At 42.0% G+C, this 21,289-nt stretch overlaps 1 protein-coding gene across 6 annotated transcripts in view; it reads right to left on the minus strand.

Moving 5' to 3' along the window:
• DAAM (disheveled-associated activator of morphogenesis-like protein) overlaps positions 1-21,289 on the minus strand; it is a 107,543-nt gene that overhangs the window by 36,538 nt on the left and 49,716 nt on the right. The window contains exon 2 of one of the 6 annotated variants that reach the window (XM_025300988.1): positions 1,544-1,971. The exons of 3 other annotated variants lie outside the window; for them this stretch is intronic. In XM_025300988.1, the coding sequence (XP_025156773.1) occupies positions 1,544-1,621 (78 nt within the window). In that variant the 5' untranslated portion in view covers positions 1,622-1,971. Of the gene's footprint in view, positions 1-1,543; positions 2,292-18,635; positions 20,832-21,289 lie in introns of those variants that run through there. 2 more of the 6 variants (XM_025300989.1, XM_011141852.3) reach the window with 2 other exon arrangements.

A 21,289-nucleotide genomic window follows, 5' to 3' on the forward strand; every position in this document is an offset into this window, starting at 1 on the left:
ATAAGCAAGGAAGAAAAACGCCGAGCAGGAAGAAGGTCAAAAGTGCATATACGTATGCAAAGAACGTGAGAAGAATTATTGCTACTGCATAAAACATGATATTGATGATAATCGACGGTGCTTCGTTAGAGCAATAAAGTAACGTCAAAAGAGACACTCAACAGTACAGACGATGAATATGAATGTAGGTGCATGTGACGAAAGATATTTGGAAAAATTTTCAAGAATCTCAAAATCTTGTTTTAAGAGAGGAGAATATCGCCTTCGTGCACTGAGAAAAATGACATTGTAGTCATAGCGAAAATTATTTAAGTATGAGAAATTAGCTGAAATATCTAATTAACTAGCAAGCACTACGATATTATATATGTTTTGTATCTAACCAATATAAGTGACAGAGACAGAATTTGTGATTGACCGTTTGTCAAATTAGCAAGAAAATCTCTTTGTGGCACTCAGTCAAATTATTATTATTATTTGTTTTTTTTATTTAATGTAGTGATTCATATTTAGCTACGGAACTTAAATTTTCCTGCAGATATTGCTAGAATATTGTTGTAAATTCTGTGTATACCATAGACAATTTTCTAGCGGATAAAAAAATCAGCGAACAGTTTTAGCTATAACGTTTAAAATACTAGCTAGACCAGCGAAATATTGTTTTAAGCGTGATATAAAATATTAAAGCGCCATTAGAAAGCACGAGCAAGAGCGGTTACGCGAGCACAATGGTAACGCAGCGCATCGCGCAGCGCACTCGCCGCTTCATCTTCCGTTACAAGCAAGCGGAACGTTCTGTTCAACGTCGCTGCACAGTTATAATACGAACTAGCGACGCTCACGCATCGCCAGCCCAATTTTACGATAAACCGCGCAAAGTAAAGAAGCAAACTTGTGACTCGGTTATTCTGTGCGGAAAACAACGGGACGCGATCCCGTGAGAAGAAGAGAGAGAATACATCTTCGAACAGTCGTTTATATAATCGAGCACAGATATGATTCTCGAGATATCGCTTCTCGTGCTGCACATAGAGTAACTATATAAACCGAATAAATATGATTACGACGATAACGCGATTTAATTACAGCGGCGCGGTATTATTACGTTATTATCGGCGCGCACGCGCGCTCGCGCATTTTCATTCACGTCATTGGGCTAAGGTCGAGTTTAAGGACGACGCGTAATTCCTCAATTACGTCATTATCTCTCGTCACTTCGTCATTCCTTGATAATTTCTCAATTACGACGAGACGAATACTCGATGTTCCTCGATGATTTCACAGTAATAGTAATAACCTACTCGAAGCTGAGGATTCATCTCGTTTACGCGACGTTTCCTAATTAACCTATCGGACTCTGCACTTATACACGCTTATCATCGATAAGAAAACTGCTTTACGTCGAGGACAGTACAAGAAAAAGAATTTCCAGCTCAGTGTGTGGTTTGCAATGCAACGTCGGATGCAAGGTCCTGCGAGGACAACGGCGAGGATAGCGAGACGCGAAAGCGTGTAAAAATTCCTCCGCGCTTTGATCACCTACGTGAAAGAAACGCCATCTCACGATTTCGGGCTCCGCGGGGCAGGGCACGATATCCTGATCCTGGCCACTGGAGGACATGTCGGTGTCGCATTCAGACTATCACTCTTTCTTCTCTTCTTTTTTCTCCCCTCTTTTCCTTCCTCTCTCTCTCTCGCTCTCTCTCTCTCTCTCTCTCTTTTTCCTCTCTTTCCTTTCCTTTCTTTTTACGGTACACTCGGGTGAAAGAGATGCCCGGGGCGCCGGCGCGATCCCGATCGTAATCGTTCTTACGATTAACCGCGATTTTCACTTTTGCACGTCGCCCGAAGAGGAAGCCGCCTTGCTCGCGCGCACGCACACAGCCAGGTAAGAACTCGAGAACTCACGTCGTCGGCGCGACCCGGTTACCTTGTCGGCCACGAGACAGTCTTATCTCGCATGCTGAAATCCTTATCGCGGCGGAAAAAACACAACAACGCCAATTATCGTACGCCAGTTATCGCGCAACTATGCATACTTATCGTCGTGCCGCGTCCTCGGCACAATCAGCTGAGTACTAACGTCAGTCGCTAGTGAATAGGCAAGGTCTTTTTCGGAGGCACAACACGCCTTCACGACACGGAGCGTACCACTCGAAGCAATGAATGTTTTCTCAGTTCTCGACGCGACGTAATGCCACGATCGCGTGCCTGTGTATTTAGAGGGAAAACACCGCTTTTCCCGCTCGAGGAAGAATTGAGGAGGAATTTCACGCTTGATCGATACTCGTGACAGACATATTTAGAGTATGAGAGAAACACCCCATAGATATACAAATGAATAATCCAAATTTTTCAGCTAAATTTAAGGTTTATTTTAACCCTTTGAAGCACATATTTTTCAGAAAATCCGAATCACATGAAAATTTATATACGGGGGTTTCTGGGCTCGCTGGTGACGAATCCGTTATCAGATTTTCAAAATTCAAGATGGCGGATCCAAGATAGCAGACGCAAAAATGAAAAACCGCGATAATTTCGGTGACAATGGGTATTGTGGAGTTTCTGGAGTCGCTGATTACGAATCCGTTATCAGATTTTCAAAATTCAAGATGGCGGATTCAAAATGGCAGCCACAAATACGAAAAATCGCGATAATTTCGGTGACATCGGTGATTCGTAATCAGCGATCTTGAAAGCTAACCAAAGTACAATTTCAGTTAATAATATAAAAATTTTGTGATCCGCCATTTTGGAAAATAAATTTTAGAATTTGGACCTCAAATTCGTAATCAGCGAGCTCAAAAACTAACCAGAGTACAATTTTAGCTAATTTTATGTACATTCTATGATCCGCCATCTTGAATCCGCCATCTTGGAAAATGAATTTTAGAATGTGGACCTGAGATTTGTAATCAACGGCCCAAAAACGACCCCAAATCTTGATTTTGAGCAAAAATTCACTCATAGTTTGTGGAAAATTATTTTTTTCTGTAAAAATGTGTATTTTTCACACTTTGTTTATTTGTAATAAATGGACAACTTGTGCAAAACACTTTTCAATCTTTCATATATGTTCCTATATCATATAAGAAGCTAAAAAACGCAAAAAACCCGACAAGAATCCCTCAAATATGAAATATTTCATAAATGTATTGGGTGTACAAATTAGTTCGGTCCGTTTTCAAAAGATGGCTCCGGCTGTTATGAATGGTTCATAGTCACTGCTGATTTTGGCGGTTTCAGAGAGGTTAGACACCTGCCAATAATATTCAGTTTATATCGCTTTGAGTTTCATACAAAAACCTTGCTTTTTACAGTGTTAAAAATGTCGAATTTTGTGTTAACCAAGCAGCATTTTGCGGGAGGTTTCAATTTTCTACTTTAATTGGAAGAAAAGTGCAGCTGAAGCCCATCGAATGCTTGTTAAAGTTTATGGTGACGCTGCTCCAACTGATAAATCATGTAGGGAATGGTTTCGACGCTTCAAGGATAGAGATTTCAGCGTCGAAGACAAGCCTCGCTCTGGACAGCCAAAAAAATTCGAGGACAAAGAATTAGAGGCATTACTCGAAGAAGATCAGAGTCAAATGCAAGAGGAGCTTGCAGAATCATTGGGAGTAACTCAACAAGCCGTTTCCGTATGATTGAGAGACATGGGATTTATTCAAAAACTAGGAAATTGGATGCCTTATGAACTGAAACCGAGAGACGTTGAAAGGCGATTTTTCACTTGCGAGCAGCTGATTCAAAGGCAACAAAGAAAAGGTTTTTTGCATCGGATTGTAACTGGAGATGAGAAGTGGATATTCTACTACAACCCCAAGAAGAAAAAATACTACGCCAAGCCCGGTCGATTGTTGCCATCGACCTCAACATCAACACCAAAGCCGAACATACATGGTTCGAAGATCATGCTCTGTATCTGATGGGACCAAAAGGGTGTTGTTTACTATGAGCTGCTGAAACCTGGAGATCCCATTATGGGCGATCGGTATCGGCTACAATTGATTCGTTTGAGCCGTGCATTGCGAGGAAAACGGCCGGAATACGAGCAAAGACACGATAAAGTTATTCTTCTTCATGACAACGCTCGGCCTCATGTCGCAAAAGTCGTAAAAAAATATTTGGAAACGCTCAAATGGGATGTTTTACCGCACCCGCCGTATTCTCCGGACGTTGCTCCTTCTGCTTACTGGTTATTCCGAAGGATGCAGCACGATTTGGCAGGTCACCGGTTCACTTCCTTCGCAGATATCGAAAATTGGCTCCAAACTTGGATCGCCTCAAAAGACGAGTAATTTTTTCGAGATGGCGTTCGAAAATTGCCTGAGAAATGGGAGAAAGTAGTAGCCAGCGATGGAAAATACTTTAATTGATCTGTTCATTCATTTTGTTTTGAAATAAATACATTTTTTAACACAAAAGAAACGGACCGAACTAATTTGTACTCCTAATAAGAATAAATAAGATGATAAGTATACTTACCACTATGCCTCAAAGGGTTAAAAGAAAGTAAAACAAATTTCTCAATCAAAGTATTCGCCGTTGTTTTCTATAACTTTAAGCCATCTTTCAGCCAGCTGATAAATTCCATGTCGGAAAAATGTTGCGTTTTTGGACACGATGAAGTTGTCAAGCTATTTTCGAATCTCATCCACTGATTTGAAGTGCGTATCGGGCAAGGCATATTGCATCGACCAAAACAAGTGGCAATCGGTAGGAGTGATGTCTGATGAATACCGAGTGTTGCAAGACATCCCAGACTGATTATGATGTCTTTTATCGTAGGAGCAATGTGTGACTTAGCGTTATCATGCAATAATTTCACAGGACGTTCTCCTTTGCCATTATACAGGCGTTTTCGTTCTAATTCTTGACTCAAACGGATTAATTGGTGTTGGTAGCGGCCCGCAGTAATCGTTTCATTCGGTTTTAATAGCTCAGAATAAATCACGTCTTCATATCCCACCAAATGCAGAGCAGAATCTTCTTTCCAAAGTATTTTGCGACCGATGTTGATGGTTCACCGGGACTTACCCATGACTCTCTGCGTTTCGGATTGTCATAGAGTATCCACTTTTCATCGCCCGTAACAATTTTCCACTCCAATTTTCCGTAACAATTTTCCACAGAAAGACTTTCTACGCTGCTTATTGAGAAGAGAAAAGCACATCGCTACTCGTTGATTTTGGTTGGCTTCAGTGAATTCATGCGGAATCCATTTTCCTTTTTTCTGAATCTTCCCCATCTCGTGTAGGCGTTTAGAAATAGTTTGTTGTGTTACTCCTAACTACTTTGCAAGCTCTTTTTACATTTATACTGAATTCTTAGCGAGCAATTACTCCAAATCATTGTCGCCGCATTGTCCGAGGGCCTCCAGGACGTTCTTTGTCACTCAGACTGAAATTGCCGCTTTTAAACCATCTAAACTAAAATGCATACACATTGCACGATACAACACCTTCGTCGAGAAAGGAATAATCGATTCGCATGCTCTTGCAGCATTTTTTCCTGGTTGGAATTCGTAAAGAATGCAGTGTCGGATATGCACCTTATCTGTTGTCATTTTTAACTGTACTGAACTGTACTGAAGTAAATAATTTTTGAGGTTATGTTGAGCCTTCAGCTATACTAAATGTAATTTTTAATAGCTATATGTCAACACTACATAACCGTGAAAGAGTGGTAAAATTGGATTATTTGAAACTTAATTTCTTAGCCGCTTAAAAAAGTTTGGGTTATTCATTTGTACACCTAATAATTCTTCCTTGGCTTTTATCCGCACGTGCGCTTTTGCACGCGCATTAAGCGTTTAAAGGTGATAAATTTCAACAAAAAACGGCGCGTGAAATGCATTGAAATAAAAAAGTAGCCTCTGATGGAGATCAACGCATTTTGACTATCACGTAATCGTTTCCAATCGCAAGGAAAATGGCGCGCTTTAAAATGTCTCACTGGAATATCGCACGGGACTGTCGATGTTGGAATGCAGCGTATTGTTATTTTTAATTTCATTTTTTCTTTCCTTCTCCTCCGATATCCACCACGGTTGTCGCAGCCAATTCTTAACACCGTCATTTCGGCGGATTGCGTAAGTCCGGGATAGATGGGCATAAGGGATAGATGGTCAATTGCTATAATTTTGTTAATATTTGCTAGGCGCCAGCACTAATCGGTCAGTTGTGAGTTGGATGTACCACGAGTAAGTATGTTTCATCCTGATGCTCGGAAACACTGCTATTGTGAGTAAATAAATGTTTTATGTTTCTATAACAGTAACCTCAAAATGTTTCACACGTCGGAAAAATAGCTTGCGAATGCGATTTATTTTAAATTGCAACATTAGACCTGGGTTTAAACGACTAAAAAACATCGTATCTTCATATTTAATCTCGAAATTCGTCACCGAGATTACGTTTCACGCGGTATATGTATTTTTACGCAAATTCTCCAAACGAGAATAGATGATTCGTTTTTTTCAGGGTTAGATGGACAACCTACTTAGTGAGAAATAGCAAGCAATGGACATCGGATTGACATTTTCTAGATATATATATATGGTATATCTATTTGATTGTCATTTTTTCCTGGTACCTAACATTAAATGTCAAACTTGTCAACACCGATCTCAGTCAATCGGAGTTGGATGTACCACGAATAGGTGTTTCTTCCTGATACACAAAAACACTGTTATTATGAGTAAATAAATATTTTATGTTTCTATCAAGCTCCAAAATGTTTCACATCGGAATAATACGAGTACCTTGCGAATACGGTTTATTTGGAGTTACAAGATTAAACCTGGTGGCTTGAACGACTAAAAAACATCATATTTAACCTAAAAATTCATTACCGAGATGACATATGCCCAACTATACCTTGACCATACATATGACTATACATATGACCATCTAATCTGGACACCTGACCATCTATCCCTCACTGAATATTTTTAATATTTTGTTATTGTTGGCGTCCCATGAATTTTTGTTCACAAAAACTCTTCTGCACCTTAAATATTATCCTCTGCTGAATGTGTTAATATGTTGTTGACCATTTATTGCATTAATACAGATGTGTTATTTGCAATTAAAAAAACTGTGTCCATCTATCCCGGACTTACCCTGACCGTCGACCGATGCATGCAGATCGCTGCGCGCATCGCGCTTTTTCTTCCCTCGCCGCCAAAGAAGCCGTATGTAATTGCAACCTTTCGCGAGCCGTTATATCGCCACACGTGTAACAAGAATGTCGAACGTATTGGATCGCCGTACGTGATCGTGTAAAAGCAACGCACCACCGCGCTTTTCGTATAATTCCAGGTGAGGACGAGGTGAGGGCGAATCAGCCTATCCTCGCTATCGCGTAGTCGTGACGCAGACGGCAAACACGACCGTCGAGTCGTTAAAACAAAGCGTTATTGAATTGTTGAATTTGTTGAGTTTTAATTTTTACGGATTCGTTCTTTCGTTCATCGTGATACATGTAACTCAATTTTGTGATGGATTTGTTGACGAAAAATTCATACACGCGAATCGTTTTCCTTTCAGTGCAAATTTGCATAATCGGAAGGAGGGGCAGAAAAAGAGTCACGCTACGTGAAACGTTGAAGAGTGTCTTTGAGGTCCGAAGCACGCGTGTGTGGATTTTTTTCTCTTACGTCTACAACGTCGATTCTCATGTTCGTTTGCCGGAAGAACGGGCTGGCCGCGACGATTCACGGGCCCGTAAACACACTTTCCACGGCTTCATGGTCTAATCCACCTAACCTGTTGAAATTACTTCCTCGTAGAAAAATATAAGGATACTGCGGGCGTAGGTCGCGCGCCACGGCTCTCGCGACTGTTGTTGCAATTCGAGTGAAAATGCGAGCATCATGTCGAACGCGAAACGTACGATACGGGGCATACGTGTCGTCATGACAGCGCTTTGCAAAAGACACGGCGGTTTTCGTCGCGAGTTGTGTGAACTCGCGCAAAATAATATCGAGAAGCGTTGCGCTCACGATATACCTTATTTGCACATTCCACGAGAGAGAAAGAGAAAGAGAAATGGATTTATTCGCTCTGGAAGTAAATACCCTTTAGAGCCTTCAGAGAAAAAATACATAAATATAAATGGCAAATGAAAATTAAAGTAAAGCAATCTGTAAATATGATATAAGATACAGTACATATTATAAGCCGTGACGCTCAAGAGTTTCTATGAATGTGCAAAACAATGAAACATTGATATGTAAAGACTATGAGTATCTAAACTTACAAATAATAACAATTGGAATTAACGTAAAGACGGATAAATAAAATACGATGTTGTTGAAATTAACGAGTTATATCGGTAACATAAGGCATCTAAGCCACATTTATAACACAATCTACAAGGTGTCCGGGATCTTTAGAAAACGAAAAATTGTGAAGATTAATCAGATCAAACTGAGAAGAAAAATCAAATACTGTTGCAAATGTAAACAGTACTTTGCAAAAATCGCAATTGTTATTAAGTTATTAATGATTAAAAATGACCACTAGAAGTTCTTTTAATTGATAATTTGAAAATCTGCGTATTTATTGTATTGCGTATGCAAAATGATAAAGGACTCAGAATGACCTAATCTACAACTATATGACAGCTATTGTGCCTAGCGATAGTGAAAATAATTATCAAATATTCGATAAGTCGATTCTAATCTGGAGTCCACTGTTGCACTTATGTTTGCACTACAACAACTCCTGTCTTTCTGGCAGATTAGATTTTCTAACAAGTAAGTCAATATACACGTTATAAAAATTCGCTTTATTATTTTATTATTAATTAAGTTATTTTCATTATTATTCCCCTTCTAAGAATTTAATTTGAATAGATATATAATTTCGTAGCTAAATACTTTGTGTTATTTTAAACAAAATCAATTTTTTGTATCATTTTAGTGGAAGGCCACATTACCACCTCATTCGCTCGCCGATCCATTATATTGTGTTACTACATTTTTATAAATAACATCTAAAAATTAATTAGATCACACTGAGAAGAAAAGTCGTGTACCATTTTGCAAAAATCGCAATAGTTATTAAGTTATTAATATTGAAGATGATCACATCTGAAAGTTCTTTTAATTGATAATTTGAAAATTTGTTTATTTATCTGCAAAATGATAAAGAACCTTTTTGTTCAGAATGACCTAATCTATAATTATGACAGCTATTGTGCCTAGCGACAAAATTCGGAGTTCAATGTTCAATATACGAATACTCATATTTATTGCTAGACACAATAGTCGTCAATTGTAGATTAGGTCATTCTAAACAAAAAAGTCCTTTACTATTTTGCAGATAAATAAACAAATTTTCAAGTTATCAAGTAAAAGAGCCTCTAGATGTGGTTATTTTCAATCATTGATAACTTTTGCGATTTTTTCAAAATGGTACATACACTATTCTTCTCAGTTCGATCCGATTAATCTTTACAATTTTTCGTTTCCCCGCACTTCTTATACGTATATTGAAACCTAGACTATGAGACTTTATACTTTATATAAATACTATCTTTTATAAACTAATATTCAGAGAGAGAGAGAGAGAGAGAGAGAGAGAGAGGGGGGGGGGGGAGAGAAAGAGAGAGAGAGAGAGGGGGAGAGAGAGAGAGAGAGAGAGAGAGAGAGAGAGAGAGAGGACAGATCAACTTGCGAACACATTTTTGCGAAAATCGCGCGGCGCGATCGTTCAATCAGCTAAACGCCAGATTAGCTTGAACACTTAGATCTAAGCAGAATGCTCAATGCGCGACTCGTGTCAGCTACCCGCAGCGATGACACACCTTTGAAGAACCTCGTTACAGAGGTAATGCGCGAGCGGGCTCTCATGGATGTTACGTTACATATGCGTACGCCGCGGAAGGCAATTAAACAATGCATCCGGGAGTAATAAACCCATTACGCCGCCGTGATATAATTACATGCTACAACTATCACGTCCCACGACGAGGCGCGTGCGGCCAGATTTGATCGCACACTGGGATCTCTTTAATGGCGCGTACATCGTTCGGACCAAACGATCGCGGTCGCGTGTGCGCGGCGATTAATTCGCGGAATTGCCTCGTGAATACGACAAATCGAAAGTCACTTACGCGTTCGCTATGCGAGCTTTTGTTCCCTGTCTTATTAATTCATATGCACGCGCGCGCGCGACGCGGCGCGACGCGAGAAATCCGGTCGAGCCGATCATGCAGACATTCCAAGTATTCTCGCGAAGTATGTCCTCTTGACGAAGAGCACCGTTTGATCGTATCGACGAGTTGCGTCTCTAATTTGCGATAAAACGTGCTATTAAATGTTTGAGAGAGAAGATACGTTTCTTGAGTATTTTAAATGGCCTTTAGAACACCTCAGTCCTCGGCCAATGTCAAAGAAGATGAGATTTCTCGAGTATTAGAAAGAAACTTGATCGCTAAATATAAATATATTGAGCAACTCTACTTATATTCTTGAATTTAATGAAATTGCATGGAAAAGGAAATGGTGCGTATAATCACGGAATTGAGATCTACGTAGCGCCGAAGCGATAAATAAATGAAAATACTTCAATGATGCGCCAAATGCTCGAATCTTTCGTCTCGTTGCTAATTGATTTTTACTCCGAGGGAAGATTCTCGTTAATATGAAATATTTATAGTCTTGCGAGACGCATAAATTTGAAAGGTCAACTAACTTCCCACACGCGAGACCGACTCGGCAACGCACCTTCAACGCAAAAGCATCCATCGAAACTTTTCCCGCTAGCCTTACCGCCATAACGATAATAATTAATTTTAGCACGCAACCACTAGTGTGCCGCGGTTATTGCGAGATCGCAACGCGCGGTAATCGAATAATTAAATCAGTAGATCGAGCGGCTACGCTCGATCGTTCTCTCGTGCGAGAAGATTCACGCAGCCCGCGATCATTATTTTGAGATGTTGTACCGTTACGTGTTCCCCTACGAGGCATATAATCGCACATCATCTCTGAGTAACGTGTGCGATGCTCGTTAACTCGCGACTAAAGCATTTGGGGAGTCTGCCGGCAAAACGCTGGCTGAGACACGGCTGAGACACTAAAAGCGAATCAATATCCCGTGATATATGTGATAAGGAGGAAAGAAACTGATTTTCTTCATAAGGAACACGAAATGAATACAATCGACGTCTCGATTCACTCGAGAGGATTGTGTCCGAATTTTGTAGACCATTCAGACTACAAAGATGGTTGTTTTTGTAGAAAAATAATCTATTTTTGCAGAAAGTTTTACAATTGTTCCCACCAAAATTTATTAGGTGTACAAATAAATAACCCAAACTTTTTTAAGCGGCTAAAAAATTAAGTTTCAAATAATCAAATTTTTCCGCTCATTCACGGCTACGTAGTATCGACATATAGCTGTTAAAAATTATATTTAATATAGCGGAAGGCTCAACATAATCTAAAAAATTATTCAGTTCAGTACAATAAAAAATGGCAACAGATAAGGGGCATATCCGACGTTGCATTCTTTACGAATTCCAACAAAGAAAAAATACTGCAAGAGTATGCGAATCGATTTGTTCCTTTCTCGGTAAAGGTATTATATCGTATAATGTGTGTGTATTTTGGTTTAGACAATTTAAAAGCGACGATTTTAGTCTGAGTGGCAAAGGACGTCCTGGAGGCCCTCAGAAATGCGGCAATAATGATTTGGAGCAACTGCTCGCTAAGAATTCAGCACAAACGCAAAAAGAGCTTCCAGAGTAATTAGGAATAACGCAACAAACTATTTCCAAACACCTACATGAGATGGGGAAGATTCAGGAAGAAGGAAAATGGATTCCGCATGAACTCACTGAAGCTAACAAAAATCAACGAATGGCAACGTGTCTTGCTCTTCTCAAGTAGCGTAGAAAGTCTTTCTTGTCGAGAATTGTTACGGACGATGAGAAGTGGATATTCTATGACGCAGTCAATATTCTATATCCGAAACGCAGAAAGTCATGGGTAAATCTCGGCGAACTATCAACATCTGTCGCAAAGCCAAAACACTTCAGAAAGAAAATTCTGCTCTGCACGTGGTGAGATATGAAGGGCGTGATTTATTATGAGCTATTAAAACCGAATGAAACAATTACTGTGGACCTCTACCAAAACCAATTAATCCGTTTGATTCAAAAATTAGAACGAAATGCCCGTATATAAGTGACAAAGGAGAATGTCCTGTGAAATTGTTGCATGATAATGCTAGGCCACACACTGCCTCTACAACAAAAGACATTATAATGAATCTTGACTGGGACGTCTTGCAGCATCCGACGTATTCACTAAACATCGCTCCTATCGATTACTATTTGTTCCGGGCAATGCAACATGCCTTGTCCGATACGCACTTCAAATCAGTGGATGGGATCCGAAAATGACTTGACGACTTTATCGTGTCCAAAGATGCAACATTTTTCCGACATGGAATTCATCAGCTGCCTGAAAGACGGCTTAAAGTTATAGAAGACAATACAAGGCGAATACTTTGATTGACAAAGAACCTCCGCGAAAAGTGTCCGTTCTTCAGTCCCCGATTTTTAAATTAAATCTTATGCGAAATGATAGCTCATGATAAGACATTAATCACAAAAAAGTTTTACATTGAGCATACGATTGGTTTCAGAGACATAGAGGGTCAAAGTGATCACTACCTACTAAGGAAGTTTGACACTAATAACATTTTATCGCACGACTTTTTGCGAAATTCAGTATCTATGGGTTCTTTGAATTGCTTATTACGAATTCGATGTCAGATTTAAAAAATTCGAGATAGCGGATGTAATATAGCGGACACAAATAGTGAAACAATGATTTACTTTTATTAGAACTGTTATATTGTGGTTTTTTCGGCTAGCTGATTGCGAATTTTCTATCAGAATTACATTTACCTTCAGTGTAGGCAAGATGAAAAAGTTATCCAGCCAATGAAGGCAAGATAAAAATGTTATCCAGTCAATGAAGGCAAGATAAAGTTATCCAGCCACTGAAGGCAAGATGAAAAAGTTATCCAGCCAATGAAGGCAAGATAAAAATGTTATTCAGCCAGTAAAGGCAAGATGAAAAAAGTTATCCAGCCAATGAAGGCAAGATAAAAATGTTATCCAGCCAGTGAAGGCAAGATGAAAAAGTTATCCAGCCAATGAAGGCAACATAAGCTTCTAAACATAACAAATAAAACCATCGTTCTCATCCTTTATGCATCCTTTATGCATCCTTTATGTTATCCTTTATGCATCATGTAACGTATCAATTTGAATTTTATATCTTTTTTATGAAAAACAATAAAAAAAATACTTTTTCCACTCAAAAATTATCGTTGAAGAAATTACTTTCGAAAACCTAATAGAAAATTCACAATCAGCTAGCCAAAAAAACCACAACATAACAGTTCCAATAAAAGTAAATGATTGTTTCGCTATGTGTGTCCGCTATATTACCGCCATCTTGAATTTTTAAAATCTGACATCAGATTCATAATCAGCAACTCAAAGAACCCATAGATACCAAATTTTGCAAAAATTCGTTGCGATAAAGCGTTATTAGTGTCGTACTTTCTTAGTAGTACCTCTACATCTTTGAAACCAATCGTATGCTCGACGTAAAACTTTTCTATAATTAATGTCTTATCATGAACCATCTTTTGGCATAAAATTCGATTCCAAAATCGAGGACCGAAAAACGGACAAAAATCGACCCTTTTTGCGGAGGTTCTTTGTTTTCCTTCCTTCTAAAATAAACCTTGAATTTAGCTGAAAAATTTGGTTTATTCATTTGTATACCTAATACCTTGTTGTTTCAAAAATTCAGTATATTGATATCACGATAATCGCAAGGAATACAATGTAAATACAAATCCGATCGCTCGTGAATCGCGTCAACGAACAAGCAGTTTGTACATCGCGTTTGCGGCAAACGAATATCCAGCCATGAGATAAACGAGAGTCAGCGAGAGTCTCCTCGTTATTTATAGAATCCGCGCTGGTAGGGTCTCGCGTGATGCATCGTGATATCTTGCGAGGAGCGAGGCGCCAATCGAGCGCGACGATACCAGCTGTTATCGCCGTTCGGTAGCGATATCCGCCCGCGGATAACTACAACAGCCTCCAGCGCGATGATCCATCTCGGATCGATCTTCGCGCGGCTGGAAACGCTTGGCTGGATGCAGCCGGGAACTCTCTCGAGCGTATCGCCGTTCGCCGTCTTGCGCGGGAGAGTGCCTTAGCGCCACGCCCGGGATCATTTTCCTCTTATTGCAGGACGAAACGCGCAAAACCGACGATGAAAAACCAAGACCTCCTCCTGGAAAATGCTGCCGCTAACGCCGCCGCGCCTTTCTTCAGCGCGATAGTGTTACGTTGATTTACGAGCTCATTAAAAGAGATAGAGAGAGAGAGAGAGAGAGAGAGAGAGAGAGAGAGAGAGAGAGAGAGAATGGGTGCGCGCAATTTTGTCGAGCATCAGCGCGACCGGATACTATTTTTCGCTGAATATTATCGCGCGAGCCGATTTACCGTTTGATCCAGACAGTCTGATGCTCAAATTCGCGCCGCAAAAACTCGCACCTACTCTCTCTTCTTCTCATTTTCCGCGAGCGTTTATCCGCTTCTACACGGATTTCACGATAACGAGCAGACTGAAAAAAGATCCAAAGATCTCGGTATGCGGAGATACTTGAAGAGATGAGAGAGGTTGTGCGCATGCATGATTGACCAGACGGAAACTTTGGTGCTTCATGCTCAGTGATATTCGCTAAATTTCTCGAATATTTAAAGTCACACGGGGAGCGTTTTTAGCCGAGTCGGGAGATCTAAATTTGCGATTAGAAGCAATTACGCCAAAGAAAGTTATTTTCGCATGCATTCAGGGGGCTTAATTGGAGGGAGAGAAGAAAAAAATCCTCGGCTCATATCTTCGAACAGTTAGCCGCTCGTGTGAAGCTGCTAACTTGATTTTTTATAGCATCGGCGGCACCGTGTGTGCGCCCGTAGGCAAATGCAGCGGTTCCATCTAACTTTCATCGAGTTTGAGACACAGACGCGCGCACGTGTGAAATTATACACAGTATACACATTATAACATCGCGGTTCAAATCCGCTCGAGCTCTTGCGTATTCTCCACCTAGGAACGTTCTCCCGTGATAACAGGTTCGACGATTATTCGACTTTATTTACCCTCCATCGCTCGTCAACTTACCTCAATTTGAATACTGAAAATTTCAATAAGCTGAAAATGACGTTCAAATTAAAGTCTTTTACTCAAACGAACTTTTGGAGCTGTCGACTGTTTGCGTAACCGAGAAATGTATTCCCTTAGCGTTTTCGTTGCTTCACGCTTCTAAAACACGCCGTACGCCGGCTGGCTGCGCGCGAATAAGCAACCCCGACATTATTCGCACTGCGCGGAAGCCTCGGAGAAGAAAAATGGTAACCGTTGCGCCAATGCGTTTTGCTACGTTACGAAGAACGGGTCTACTACTACGAGCTGATGTGTACGAGCATGTCTGTGTGTATACGTGAGTATGTGTGTGCATGTGTGTGATGTGCGCATCTCTTCGGAATTCTGCGCGAAACAAATGCCTGTTCGCAATTAGGCCGATTCATTTGAATAATTATGGCGCGGCGCGTTATGCCACGATACTCTCGACTAGTATGATGAAACCGTCGCGACCACAGGCGCCTTCTCTTCATTGTAGACGAAAAAAGATGTAGTACGCATCCTGCATGCGAATTTGCATATTATTTACGTAGGCATGAGGCAACGTTCTTCTCCTTGAGCGTTTATTTGAGGAATGCGTTATTCATTATGATACAATCACGTTTCTACAATCCCGATCACGCAACGGATATCGATCGAAGTAAATTATTTTCGGAGCGGAAGCGTGCGATTATCTCCGAGATATCATTATCTTACGGAAAAGCGATCGCGTAAGTCGAAAAAGTGACAGACCAAGTGTTTTTGTGGAAGACTCGTGCTTGTCGATGAAATTTCCACGTTTCGAGGGAACTGCAGTGCTAATGAGCTTAGAAAATATGCAAAGTACTCTCTACGTTATTCGGGGCACACGACTGTTAAAAAAACTGCTCGTACAATGCAAAAATTGTTTCTTTTGCGTCATTTTCGACTCAGAACGAGGTGTACGAGCGAGAAGGCGAGCTTCTTCGCGTACGTCCGATACATATCGAGAGTGATGAATCGGACACACACGCGATTACGTATTTATCGGTACTCGCGCGTTCGAGCATGCTAAAACGCTTGTAACAATGGACAATGAAAAATAGTCGAGTTACCACACATCTTGTCTCGCTCTTTCTCATCACCCCCCCCCTCTTCTCTCTCTCTCTCTCTCTCTCTCTCTCTCTCTCTCTCTCTCTCTCATTTACGAGTACTCTCGCCGGAGAGATATTCGAGTGAAACTTCAGCGCGCCCTTCCCTTATCCACAACAGCCGGACATCGTTTCATCGGACGATCGATCGATCTATCTATTGGACATGATAAAATTGGGCTCGGATCTTCCATCTCCAACGATAATAACTTTTCCGTCTGCTACTATGCGCGTCATCCTGTATTTCGCTCTATTAAATCTTCCCGCAGATGTGGTGCACGATGATTAACGATCGAGAGTCATCGTGTAAAAATTGCCGACTACAAATACGAAGCAACAAACGTCACAAAGAAATGGCGGCGAACAAATTGGAAAAGGAAATCTATATATAAGGGAAGGGGGGGGGGAGTAAAAGATATATCGGGGACTCGACACGATGCACGCGCGATGATTACGATGAATTCAGTGCTGATAATTTTAATTCGCAAATGCGCAGGTCAACGTACTGTATTATTATAGCTATCGCAACGATTTACGCAACGTTCCTTGAACATTCTTACACATTCGTTACATTATAATACGTCGTTATCTCGATATATTTAGAACACGAGCAAAGCGAACTAATTACCGATCGCTGCTGACGCGCGCGCTCGTTAACCGTGAAAAAGAAGAAGAGAGAAGGAGGAGAAGAGGAGAAGAGGGACGAATCATAACGGAATAATCATCGGCGCGATCACGTTCTATTCCATCACGTGACATTGCGCTTTCGAAAGCTAAAACCTAAAACAGCACAAATTAGCACGACGCAGCGTCCGTGAAATGAGCGACAGGCTTAGCAAGCGTGCGGATTTTTCGATCGCGGCGACGACGTTCGCCGACGCTCGAGCTCGTGTCGTCGCTAATTCGACGCCAATACCGGCGCGCAAGGCGCGATACTCGCGCGATACTCGCGCGATACCGCCGCGATACTCGCGCTAATGCGCCAGCGCTCGCGCGTTCGCGCCGATTCAGCAAAGCGCGCGAACAGATGTCTGATGAGCAGATCGTCGGCGCGGATAAGCCGCGACACGCGGAACACGAACGAAGCCGTGTAAAATGGATAGAGCCTCGTTTATCCTTCGACTCGAAGCCGTTCGTTCGTTCGTCCGTTCGCTCGTCGAGCGAACAGCCGACCGATGCGGCGCAGAGTACGTAAGAAACGTACGGATGAACCAGGTGTGTAAACCAGTCCGCGTCGTCGGCTCGACGAGACGTAACAGCGCCATACGTCGCCATGCGTCGTTCGCGCGGCAAAAAGTCGCGCGCAGTCGGGCGGAATCTCGCGAGGAATTTCAATACAGGCGCGCCGCCTGTATTCGGGTGTTCGGATAATTAACGGCGAGTTACACACCGAGATCCTTTTTGCCGCCTCGCGCGGACCGCGTGGAATGCCGTGGAGGCGCGCTTTCACCGAATCCGCGACAGAATTCCCAGTTGAATAACTCGTTAATGACTTACTATCTCGTAATTAATGATACCTCGCGTTTTCTATACTGGTTCACCGGCCACAGACGTCAGTCAGTAAGTTAGCCGGTTACTTACTCCGTCGGCGATTATGATCGGTTTCGACGGGATATCTATTTCACCGGGAGAGCTCTCGTCGAGAGATAACTGGGGATAGAAACGGGATAGCCGCGGAGAGAAGGAAAATCCGAGGAAAATAAGGGGCAAATGAAGCGTCCGAACGATAGCCGTAACGTTTTTGATTCGACGGGGGGAGGGGTACGATCGAAATTTTGACCTACATACTTCGACCGTACGGACTCGCGATGCACTTTCCTCGGAATCGCCGTCGAAAAGAGCGCCGCGCGCGCTGTCGTCATCACACGCCAGTCGTGTGCGAACGATCGCATACGCGGCAGAGAAAGTCAATAGGAACGCTAATGTGCAGCAATGTCGAATGATATGCTTCTTGTCACGTACAGCGCGCGTTTTCACGGAGCACGTTATGTAACGCGCTCGACTGAAAAGTACTTCGCCTACTGTGGTCTCATCGCGATAGATTTGATTTCGTTAGAGAAACCCGGCCGTCGCGCGCACCATCTGTCATCCACGAGTCTGTCGATCAATTGCGCGGACTGCGCATCTCCTTCGTGAAAATATCGAGGAAGATTGTCCTCCCCGGTTTCGCCAATTGTGCGTCATTGTCTGGAGATTTGTTCTCTCACTGCGTTAACTTACTGAGCCCGTTAAAAACGAGCCCGATATAATATTTGAGCAATAAACATTACCAGATTCAACTTTCCCATTTTCTCCAGCACGGTATCCATCTTCGGTCTCTTCGCCGGTCTCTTCGTCGACGTGAAGTTTGCCCGTTCCGAGTGGAGACGCCGTTTTCGTTTCGGGAATAAGTGAGCTTCTTGGCTCGCGTGAGCTGGCTGGCTTAGCACGCGAGAATCGCAAATATTTGCCGACGGTCACGGTCGAATTGCATCGTGTTCCGGAATAAAGGGTACGCGCCTTGGCGTTCAGGATGACCTAATGAAGCCTCATCCTGCTGCAGAGGTAGCGATGAAGATGAAACCCGATCGCTTCGCTGGACTTCGCCCGCGGATCGCGGAAGTTACGCGCGGCGTCGAGCTCTCCTTCCTTTTGGAATAATTCCTGCGAACGGATGAGATATTTGTGGTTCTCCTTTAACGCTCGCAGCCAACGCAGCTCCTCGCTGCGCTTCGCCTTTATCTCGCTTCAGGAAGCGATGCCACAAAGTCACGAGGATGCGATCGCGACTCGGTTAATAATTAATAGCTGTCTCTTCCGCAATTCGACTTTCGCGCATTCGCGAGAAAATCCGGTCTTTAGTGATTAATCGATCGCGCACACTTGATTTTCTCGACGACAATAGAGATCCCACGTCGAATCCTCAACGATTTGAGCGGCGTTTCAAACAATGAGGACGAGAGCGAGTTGGACGATTTAAAAAGGAAGTAATTCTGAATTTCCTTTTTTTTTTTATTACTAATTCACTTTTGATAGGAGTCCAATGTTTAAGATTCCTCGCGGTCGAGCGATGAGACTGAATCACTTTATTAACGAATCGGCATTGTAATAACTTTCTTCCTCAGCACTGATTCTCGTCACTAAATCTCTTCGTTATACATATTTTCTTCTTTCTCCTTGAATTATTATTCTCAAACATGAATGCCCCAAAATTTTCTTTCATGGAAAAGAGCGAATTGAGCAAACTTTAATAAACCGGCACAATAAAGTCCCTCGTCGGAGTCCTTCCTCTTCCGTCCTCAATCAGTCTCTTAAACTCCGATAGTAGTCCTCGAGATTTGCTGCTCCAAATTACAAATAAATCATTTGTCAGCAGTGTGAAGTTTCGACAGCGTGTAAAAGTCTCTACTTTTCGTCTCCGTCGTTCCAATTCTCCGGAAGAAAAGTCTCTCCCGTAGCCTTTCTCTCATCGATCCTCTTCGTCCATTTTCATCGAAAAATCGTCTCGCTCTTTGTCGCAGAAAAATCAAAAATCAAATATTTAACAGCACCGCACCGACGCGAAATCGCGCTTCTCACGCACGCGAAAGTATTTTGTCCGAGCGAACGCGCTCGTGCGTAATTAGTGGAAAGTCTGACGATCCAGCAGGAGCAATGGCGATTGAAAAATTTGATAGCGAAACTTCGGGGGCCGACTTTCCTTCTCGCGTCGCGACGAGACAGCGGACGATCTTGCCCGCAGAACGTTCTTGTTCGCGATTGTAGGTTGAACTGCCAGGTGAAAACACAACACCTCTCAACCTGCACAGGTGCACATAGGGGTCCCCCGACCGGGTCCTGGAAAGAAGGGGGGCCTACTTGCGCGCTAGGATCTCGTCGCCACGAATACTTCGATCGGCGCGGGCCCCGATGTGAAACCCGGGAATATCAGCAATGGCTTAAACTTCGCGTTGCGCGGAAAGAAACGAAATAACCGATTCGCGCTCGCAGAATCGCCGCACGGAAATTCGCCCGTGGGAAAATCACTGCGACTCCGTGCGTCTATGTTTCTTCACGTACGGTATTGATGGAAACTCAAGGCATGCGGAAACTCATGTTCCTTTATCTTTTTCTTTCTCTTTGTATCTTTCCTCTTTTTTCTTATTTTTAGTCTTTGTCGTTTCTCGCAAGACCAAAAACTTTCCATCGCTATCGCCGATTATCGACGACTAAACAGTCTGTGCGTGCGGGCCGGATAATTAATGACACGCGTAAATCAGACTTTTTGTCTTATTATCCCGCTTGGAGATTAAGTTCGCGTGAGCCATCCTTCAATTTAATGCTCTTACGGCGAAATCCTCCTGTGCGATTTATTTCTCGTGCGAATACGGGAGTAATTAAATTCCTTTTCTCCTTCTTCCACAAACGCTACGTGACATTGTCATATTTCACAAAGTGCAATCGACGTTCTCCGACATAAATGTATTATTACACGCTTGTACTTCTTGCAATTATAAAATGTTATAATGGCTTGAAAAATAATCGCAAGTTGAAGGGAACGCGACAATCCGATGTTATTCTATTAGGAGGTTGAATTAATTCTGGTCTTATTTTGTTAATTTTTTTATCTTTATTCTAAAGAAATTATCAGATTTACATAAATCAAAATATTTCCCGTCATTAGCTATGACTTTTCCCCACCTTTCTGGCCAACATAGCGCTTCCGCGACGTTAAAACGATTTGTCTTTCGAAGCAATCCAATCAGCCATTTTTCCACATTCTCGTAATTATTAAAGCATCTACCAAAGCGTATTGCATTGATCGGGATAGATGATAATTAGATGGTGTTAAATCTGGAGAATACGCTGGATACGCAAGGATTTACCATTCGAGCTTTAACAATGTTTATTCAACGATTGAAGCAACATATGGACGAGCATTATCGTGCAAAAGAATCACTTTGCG

The sequence above is a fragment of the Harpegnathos saltator genome, unplaced genomic scaffold (genome assembly GCF_003227715.2).
Source record: "Harpegnathos saltator strain DR-91 unplaced genomic scaffold, Hsal_v8.6 scaffold397, whole genome shotgun sequence".
Classification (NCBI taxonomy): Eukaryota; Metazoa; Arthropoda; class Insecta; order Hymenoptera; family Formicidae; genus Harpegnathos; species Harpegnathos saltator.